At 36.7% G+C, this 10,413-nt stretch overlaps 1 protein-coding gene across 1 annotated transcript in view; it reads right to left on the reverse strand.

Annotated features, from left to right (window-relative positions):
* Positions 1-8,791: 8,791 nt before the first annotated feature.
* Positions 8,792-10,413, reverse strand: part of C12H14orf39 (chromosome 12 C14orf39 homolog) — a 36,272-nt gene continuing 34,650 nt past the window's right edge. The window contains exon 17 of the mRNA XM_021179190.1: positions 8,792-8,988. Within this exon, the coding sequence (XP_021034849.1) occupies positions 8,792-8,988 (197 nt within the window). The remainder of the gene's footprint in view (positions 8,989-10,413) is intronic.

The following is a 10,413-nucleotide window of genomic DNA, read 5'->3' on the forward strand; positions in this document are numbered from 1 at the left end:
CTGGAGGCACACACGTGTTCGTCCTGCTATTGGACCCTGAGTTACTTGGCGGGATATTGGGTTCCCTCCCCCTTCCTTTATAATTGAGTGTCTGGAATTAGTAAAATTGAGCCTTGAACAGAATGTATGTTGTCTTGGCTCCATTCTTTTCTTCCGCCCCGTCTAGATTCCTCTCTTTTCACCCTGAACTGCCATTCTCAGTTGAACCGTTCGTGTTGTGGACTGCGGGCAGGCCGCAACAATAATTATCAAAAGTTACCAAAGCTGTGAAAGTAGCCCCCTCTTCCCTATCGACAGGCTGACAGATAAGATCTACTGTAAATATACAGTAGACCAAACCTAACAATAAAAATGACCTGTCTGTGAATATACTGACACTGTAGGAAAGCATAAATGCATTTTGCTATGTGAGAGAAGCCAGATCTTGAAAGATGCATATTCTACATTTCTATTATATGACATTATGAAAAAGACAAAACTAAAGAGACATAAAACAGAGATGTGGTTTCCAGGCATCGGAAGTAGAAAGAGGAGTTGATTTAAAGGGTTTCGGGCATCCTGGTGTGATGGGACTGTTTTCTGTGGGAGTGGATAAAAGACTATCAGAATTCATGGAACTACATGCCACAAAGAAAGAAAGGTTTACTGTATATAAAGAACCCCAAACTGGAGCTGGTCAGATTGCTCAGTGGTTAAGAGCAGTTGTTGCTTTTTCAGAGGACTGGGTTGGGTTGACAGTATTCTCATGGTAGCTCACTACTATCTGTAATTCCAGTTCCTGGGAATTCTCTGGCCTACATTGGCACACGTGTGATACACATACATACAGGCAAAACATTCAAAAGAATAAAAAATAAAAATAAATCTTTAAAACACAGGACTGGAGAGATGGCTCATTCATTAAAGGCACAACCAAGTGACAAAAATACATACAAATCTAAAGTCAAGCAGGAAGTTGGGAAGACAAAAGTGGGATTTAGAGAACCATCAGTTAATCTATCCAAACATAAGTCAGCGACATGATCATGCTTAGAGTGTTATGGAGGCAGGAGTTAACTTAAACAGTGGGAATCATTTATTTTTGACAAGGTTGAGGACCAAAAAATATTGTGCCCTAGGCTGACAAGTGGGTCCCTCCCTGAGATAGGCACAGCCTATTTCCTGGAATCTGTGACTGTTACTTCATATGGCAGCATCATTAAGTTGAGGATCTTGAACTGGGGTGAGAGTTTGTATTATTGTCAAAGAGATCCTAATGGCATCGCACACATGCTTATAAAAGGGCAGTGAAGATTTCATATACAGGGAGGACACAGCAAGGAAGAAGAGAGAGACTTGAAGATGCCAGCTGTGATAGGTAATTTTATAACCAAATATGATAATCATGGCCAAACACCTCTCTAATTTGTTGTGAAGATATTTTTGTTGTGAAAAAATAAGATTAACTTTTTTTTTCTTTTGAGGCAGTCTTATTATATATCTCTGGATGACCAGAACTTATTACGTAAGACAGGCTGGCCTTGAACTCAGCTATCCAAAGATATCCCTACCTCTGCTGTGATGTCCAGAGTACTGGGATTAAAGATATATACCAGCATGCATAGCCCTTCTCCCCACTTTTGAGAGATCATGTCTTGTGATGCTTCCCAGGCTCCTCCCAAACTAGGTTCTAAGGTGATCTTCCAGCCACAGCCTCCTAAGAAGTTGGGACTGCAAGTGTGATCTACCAAGCTGTTTAGTGATGAATGTTGATGGAAAGATTTCGCATAAAGCATATTGCCATCTACTATGTGAGTGGGCCTTATCCAGTCAATTGAAGACCTTAAGAGCAAAATTTGTAGTTTCCCATAGTCGAGAGATTTTAGCTTCAAGAACTCGGTATAGAAACCCAGCTTGAGTTTCCTGCCTGTCCTGTCATGTAGTTTTTAAACTTGATTCCAGTATCAAATTTTACCTGAATATACAGCCTGCCAACTCACCCTGCAATATTAATCTTCCAACTCCACAATCGTGACCTCTAACTCTAACATAAATCCAGATGGGCCTGTGGAGGGATGCATGCCACTGGTCCTGTGTCTACAGAGCCATGCACCACAAGCCTAATGTCAGCAGCCATCAGAAGATGGGGGAGGCACAGAACAGATTCTCCTCCAGGGCCTCAAGAGAAAGCAAATCTTGCTGACTAAATCTCGATTCCAGCCCACTAAAATCAGTTTTTGTACTACAGACCTCAGAATGTTGTTTTATTAAAAATTGCTGTGACAATTTACTACAAGAGCCATATGCTCTAGTTGAAAAATTCATTAAAAGTATTTTATATATGAAACTACATTAAATGTTAAGATTGAACAGGAAAATAGTTATACATTGTAGATAATGACATCCAGCAGTCACAAATAATGGAAGAGTACCCAGAATGGTGAATAGGCTAACTGGGGAGAATGGGGTTATTGAGTTCAGTTTGAAAGTTCTAAGTGCAAGCTCAGGCATGTAGGAGAACTATTTCATTCTCTGGTGAGGGAGGCAGATGGGCACACCATGCAGGAGCACATGTAGATGCAAGTGAGAACATTTTGATCAAAAGCAGAGATAGGGAGCAGGGTCCCCTATCCCTAATGCCACAATGACCCAATAACTTCTCACTCTTAAAACTCCCATCACCTCATAGTGTCTCTTCTGGGCATTAAGCCTTTAGCATATGGATTCTCAGGATTTAACACACAAACTCTCTGCATCCAAAGCACACACACAGGATAAACGCATGTTGCTGAGTTACTTGTATAGATTCATGTTTCATTTCCTATTTATCAGACACTGACATGAACACACATAGGTAGAGGTGTGTGTGTTCCTTCAGCAGTGATAGTCTAGAAGCTAGTGTATGATTAGATAGATATACATGTACTTTGAAAATGAGAGTCTTGACTACTTTTAGGAAGTATTATATTCTTATAAAAATCTTTCCTAACTAGAGACAAGATTATTCTGCTATTAAAATAGCTTTTTTTTTCTTAAACAAAATTAGATATACCATGATTATTTTTCTTCCAAACGTATTATCGGACTCTGGAATTCGCACCCATGTTTCTGAAATTTTACTGACTAAAAACGGGGACCACTCATTGGAAGTGGTGGCATATCCCTATATTCCCAGTACTTGGGAGATGGAGATAGGAAGGTCAGGAGTTCAAAATCATCCTTGGCTACCTACCAAATTCAAGGCCAACCTGTGCTATGTAAACTCAATCTCAAAACTGATAGCAAGTTTGTAACTTTAAGACAGCAGCAGATTATCTGTAAAGGAATACTTTCCCTTTTGGAATCTATCTTAAGTGGACAGTGATTAGGGAAGATAGCCAGCACTAAGCTCCAGTCACCACAGGTATATGCATACATGTGCATCCACACTGGCACACACTAAATTATTTTTAAATTAGAAACACTGTTCAAGCTCCTGCTATGGGATGACTGATGACTAAACAGAACACAACCTGCAAAAGGTAATTTTCTTCTTTTTACCTTTTATCAAGATGGTATTTAGTCAAATTAATTTCTTTTAAATAAGATTTTTTTTTCTAATTTTTAGTGCCAGTAGAATCAAACCATAGGTCAGTTAGTTATGATGCCCATACACCTGGACAATTGCAACTGCCTTCTAAGTGGCTTATCTTTAGGTTTTCCTAACACCTGATGGGCTATATTGTCAGTTTAATTTCTTTGGCTATTCCATTTTGTGAATGTGAGTGTGTGCATGCAGGTAAGAGACCAGCCTTGGGTATTGTTTCTCAGATGTCATTCACTTTGGGTTTTGTTTTTAATTGTTTTGTTTTGAGGCAAGATCTATTCCTTTCCTAGAACTTGTCCATTATGCAATGCTGGCTGGTCAATGAATCTCTGGGATTTTCCTGTCTCTGCCTCCCTGGTGCTAGAATTACAAGCACTAACTTTTATGTGGAATCAGAAGATCAAATTCAGTTCTTTATTCTTGCGTGGCAAACATGTTACTGATGGGCTATTGTTTTCAGCTCTGGACACTCGTTTTCTTGTATCTAAAATATAAATTGTTTTACTGTTCTTATTGTTCTCAGAATACAAAGTCAAATACATTATGATCTACCAAATATGAATTCTACAATATCTATTAAACTCAATTTCCTGTTTTTCTTTAGTCCAGTAAGACTACTTCTCTTCATACATAGTATTTATTTTCTCTTCATACAAAGTATTTATTTTCTCTTCATACATAGTATTTATTTCTCTTCATACATAGTATTTCTCTTCATACATAGTATTTATTTTCTCTTCATACATAGTATTTATTTTTCTTTGGCCAATGGTTTTTCCTTTACATGGAAAGCTTTCCCTGTCTCCTTTACCAATTCAATCCAACCCTATTAAGTGTTTATTGAAATCCTGCTAAACATTAGTCATTAGAATTAGTCAAAAAATATGCAATGTCAAAATGCCATCAATTGGGACCTGGGGGGTGGCTCAGTGACTAAGAGTATTTGCCATGCAAGCATGGGAATGGATGTCAACTCAAATCCCCAGCACCTGTGAAAAAAGCTGAGTGTGACTGCATATGCCCGGCCAGCCAGCTAGGTTAGCCAAAACCAAGAGCTACAGGTTCAGTGTCTCAAGACAATTCAGTAGAAAGAGATAAAGGCACTTGCATGTGCATACATCACTGAACCCTAGCATGAATACATCACATATACTACTCATATAACAAAACAAAGAAGTTAATAAATATGTCATCAATTCGGAGTTGTAGGTAATTTAGTGATAGAGTCTATATGAGCAAAGCTCAAGATTCAATCTCTGAATTGAAAAGGCCTCAGATGGACTTAGAAACTCCAGATAGAACAGTTGACTCGACTGATAACACTTGTGGAAGCTTCTGATCAGTAGATCAGAATACCAAAACCCACCGGGATCTACTACTGCAAGACTGTAGAGGAGCTGACCTGCAGATGGACATTTCCATCCTCAAAGTTCCCCCTTTTCCAGTCTATAAAACTCCAAGACCCTTGGTACTGAGTGCACACAATCTCTACTCCTGCAGAAAGATGCGGTCCTCAACTGTTCTGATAAAAGGACAATTTTGCTTCTGGAGATGCCTACCTGCTTTCCGTTATTTTCAGGCCACTGCCATCAGTTGTGATCTATCAATCCCTAGTGCTCCATTAATTAGCTTTACTTCTTCAATGAAGCTTAGGCTTTTCAGTTCATACCATAAACTTTAAAAAAAAAAACAGTGTCTTTCTTACAACACATCAGCATAGTCTATGAAAAAAATTTAACTATTTTATTATAGTATTATTTTGTTAGTTCCTGAGTTTTGTCTTCTCAATCATATTATATGTTCCTAAGTGCAAGACTGAACTATTTATACATTCTCAAAATGACATGTGCACATACATGCACTAGATATTTTAAAAACACTATTTTGTTTTGCTTCATTTATTTATATACAATAAATATAACCATACAAGTGGTTAACATATTAAAACAAAAACCACATTTTTAGTCTTTTTTTTTTTTTTTAATGAGACAGAGTTTCTCTGTACAGTCCCGGCTGTCCTGAAACCCAGTCTGTAGACCAGGCTGACCTTGAACTCACAGAGATCTGTCTGTCTCTGCCTCCTAAGTGCTGGGATTAAAGACATGTAGTACTACCAATGCCTGACTTTGAGTCTCTTAAAATGACCCAATTCCAAATCTTTTGTTTTCCTCATACAGATACAGTATCTTTATTATATCAAATCTATGGCATGCCATATAAAAGGTATCTGATACAAAAGCAAAAGTCCCAGAGTTTTAAAGCATATATGCATTATACATATGAATTATATTGTTGGGGCCGACCTGCGGCTCTCATGTCTGGGTTAGAGCCTGGGAGGCATCTTGGAACTGAAAGAAAAGAGGGAATTTAGGCGGGTAGAGAGAGAAATGGAGCCAAGACAGTATTCTGATCAAGACTCAAATTTTTAATGGTGGACACGCTTTATAAAGGAGAGGGGAAGCCCATTCCCGCCAAATCATCTTTGGAGCCCAGCTGCAGGTGACCGCGTGTAGTCTCTGGAATAGCTAGGCCAACTCCCAGCAGGTAGCAGCAGCAGCAGCAGCAGTGGCTGAATAGAGTGATCCAGGGAGGCAGGCTCCACCCTAGGTGATCTCCTTAGTGGTAAGCAAAGTCAAGGTCTGGCTCAGCCTGCTTCAGGCTTGTGGGAGGCTACATTATATGACATCCTCATCCATGCACATAGTGTGCTTAGATCATATTCACACACACACACACACACACACACACACACACACACACACCACAGTATCCTGTCTTGTAAAACTCTTTTTAAAAACATTTTTTCACAAGGAAATAGATTTCCATTTATTTTTACATTTATTCAAAGAATATCATATAACTGTAAGCCTCTAAATTTTAAACTAGAACATTTTTCATCCTTCTAATCAGTTATTGAAGGTTTAGATTTTTAGATTCTGAAATATAAAATTATTTCATAAAATAGAAATATATATTCTGAGGCTGGATAGATGGTACAGGTGTTAAAAGCGCTGGCTGCTTTTCCAGAGGACCTGGATTTGGTTTGCAGCACCTCTATGGTGCCTCACACCCTCTTCTGACTTTTGCAGGCACCAGACATGCACACAGTGACATATATGCCAGAAAACATTCATACAAATAAACAAATATTTAAAGTATTCATTCTAAAGTGGTCTTAAATTCTATCACTGATTAGATCAGTACCCTGAAGTCTTTGGAAAGACTTACTCACTAAACTGGGACATGCAGATATTTACAGACCTTCACTCAAATTCTGCCTTGCATGTTGAGAATGATGATTCCACATACATGCACCATAATCTATAAGTCCAAGCTTAAGATGTCTTGAGAATGGCTTTACAAAGCATTTGAGTTTTAAATAAAGATTAGGAGTGAGGATCCATAAAAGCTTTGAACATACTGTTGGCAACAAGGAGAAACCCATCAGATTTTCTCTGCAGTTTGATCAGATGTAGGGAAAAAAAAAGATGACAGCTTAAAAATCTGTCAGCCACTATTACTGAGGCTATGGTGTGCTCACAAAAAGGGACCTATCATGACTGCCCTCTGAAAGACCCAACAAGCTGCTGAAAAAGTCAGATGAATGTATTTATATCCAACAATGGACAGAAGCCACTGACCCCTGTAGTTGAATTAGGGAAAAGATGGAAGAAGCTGAGGAGGGCGACCCTGTAGGAGGACCAACAGTCTAACCTGGACCCTTGAGATCTCTCAGACACTCTCATATTACACCAGCTGATATGAGGTCCCAACACATATACAGTAGAGGGTTGCTGGATTTGAACTCAGTCAGAGAAGATGCACCTAACCCTTGAGAGACTTGGGAGCCCCAGGGAATGGGGAGGTATGGTAGGAGTGGGACAGTGTGTGTGTGGGGGGGACATCCTCGTGGAGACTGGGGTGGGGGATGGGGTGAGGAGGTATGGGATGTGGAAAAGTCAGAGGGTCGACCAGGAAGGGGTAAAATCTGGACTGTAAAAAAAGATTAAATAAAATTTTTTTAAAATGTAAAAATAAAATTAAAAAAAAATCTGTCAGTAATTGTGCATCAAAATATGCAGTCATACTCTTTTTATTACTTGATAACTCAATTTGAAAAGCTTAATAAAAATTAAGCAATATATATTTCATCAGATTTTAATATCTTAATTGAAGCTATATAATTGACAAATATAGAATATAAAAAACATGAAATATAAATGTGAAACAAAATATAAAAATGTTAGTATTAAATGTTCCTTGTTGAAGATGAAAAACAAAAAAAATTTATTCTTCAGAAAAGGTTTAACCAGGGCAACCAGTGATATAACAATATAATCTTCGAATATTAGTCTTTCTCATTTTCACTTTTTTCAGAGTTTCTCAGCATATTCTGGGTCCTATAGTGTGATTTTCTCATTTTCACTTTTTTCAGAGTTTCTCAGCATATTCTGGGTCCTATAGTGTGATTTTCTCATTTTCACTTTTTTAAAGACATACTAACATAATTGACAAAACTGTAATTTTACTGTTGTATTTAAAAGAAAATAACAAACTTTAATGTCATTGACATGAATTTTTAAAAATTATAATCAGAATACCATTCTGCATTCTATCAAATAAAGCATAACTAAAACCCAGTGATTTCAATTTTTTTTATTTTTTTCGAGACAGGGTTTCTCTGTATAGCCCTGGCTGTCCTGGAACTCACTTTGTAGACCAGGCTGGCCTTGAACTCAGAAATCTGCCTGCCTCTGCCTCCCGAGTGCTGGGATCAAAGGCGTGAACCACCACGCCCGGCGATTTCAAATTTTAATGGCAAAAGTATTAATTCTGCACGGTTATCATTAAAAGGTCTTCTGATAGTTTGAAGGTACTCTTGTTACTATCAAAATAGCTAAAGTACTACAAAACTGAAATTCAAATTCCAGGGAGAAATAGACTTAATATTATTAAAGAATTTATGGAAGAAGTATTGACATCTCTAAGATAAAGAGATTGTTTGATAGGGCCTACAAGTCAAAATCAAAATAAGTACTGATCAGCTAGTGTCCCAAAAATAAAATACTCAATATTTAAATAACTTCAATCAAATAATTCAACTATAGTAACAATTTCTACTTTAATTGACAAAAATATATCTTGCATTCAGTGATAATACAAATTTTTACAGATATTAAATAGTTCAAATAGTTAAATAGCATTAAATAGTTCAAAATTAATAACTCAAAAAAACATAAATTGTGTTTTATTTTGTGAGGATGAAAAATCTTTTGAGGAAGAAGAAGTCATTGTGCTTTGATCCTGTTCAAAAGAAAATGGAAAACTAAAGTCATCTTTTCCAGCTCCAAATGTGTGAGAAGAGTCTGATGAAAAAGAAAATGTGAAGGCATCTTCTCCTTCTGATTTTCCAAATAAGTTTCCTGAAGAATATAAATATTAAAATATCATTGTATTCAGGTTATATAAAACAATCTACTAGATTACAATATTGCATACAATAAATAAACATTAAATCTTATCTATTTAGTGGATATTTAAACATATTCTTCATACACATAAGGCATTGTCCTTGGTTCTATGAAAGGTAAACTCTAACTTGAGCCATACTTATAAATAGTTTGAACTCAAGTGTACAGAACAGAAACTAAGGTAAGACATCTCAAATAAAGAGAATAGCATGCATGTCCAGAGACAGATCTGCATAGCAAACAGTAGGGTAACATAAATCCATCCAAGTTATCAGGGGCACTAAAAAATAACAAAGATATATTAAGCAAGAGTTCACGAAACTGAGCTTGTAAAGGCTATTGAATGCCTCACTATAGAATGTAGACTTAAATAAGTAAGAGGAAGCCATTAAGTATTGTCACATACAGATATAACATGACTTAAACTGCTTTGCAAGGTTACTTAGGAAAACATGTAGAGAATGGATGAAAAGGAGCATCTAAAAGTAATGAGCACCGACAGGGAAAGGATACTATCCAACAGTTAGAGAGAACATGTCCTTTACCTACAACTACAGCAATGGATATGGAGAGGGAAAGGCTGCATCTGAGATGCTGCACGGGTCAAATTTATCCAGCTATTATTTATTGCATAATTACAAAATATGGTTATAGCAGTGTTCAGAACCTTTGATGAATCTGTGAAAAGGGTTTTCCACAGTTTTGAAAGAAATGTATGAATCACTTCACTTGTAGATTTGCTTGTTGACTCCAAGGATTGGCAGAAGAAAAAATATATACCAGTTTTCATTCATTATTTAAAACTGAAAGCAAAAATACTTGTCACTATCTCTTTAAAATCAACTATTACTCAACAGTTTGGCTTCTCTGAAACAAGAGGCATAAAGATAAATATTTTTCCCATATACAGAAGTAGTTAGTTGGTACCGTAAGCAGGAAATGTTCTTTGTGCCACTTTGAAATTTATAAATTTTTAACATCCATTATTTCACTTTAAACAAAGGTCAGTCAAGCAATAGTCAAGACACTGGCCAGCAGGATGAACTGATTAAGATATTTGAGTTCTCTTACTCCCTTTAATTTTTTTTCTTTACCAACTTCATTTCCTAATCATAAGACTTAGACAAAAACACCTAGATTCTGAAAGAAATTAAATCTTGAATTTCCCTTTGCATAAATGAGTTTTATTTTCTTTTTAATAGTCCCTATGAATTATTCGTAAAATTCCTAATCATTGTATAAACAAAAGTATATGTTGTATAAAACAATATTTTAAGTGCTCTGAGAAATTCAAAGGTAAATATAAAGCAAGTCCTTATCCTAAAAGATTCAGAGGATTTTTTTATATATTCATAAATGTAAGGAGCCGTCCTCACA

This window comes from Mus caroli, chromosome 12 (genome assembly GCF_900094665.2).
Source record: "Mus caroli chromosome 12, CAROLI_EIJ_v1.1, whole genome shotgun sequence".
In the NCBI taxonomy this organism is placed as follows: domain Eukaryota; kingdom Metazoa; phylum Chordata; class Mammalia; order Rodentia; family Muridae; genus Mus; species Mus caroli.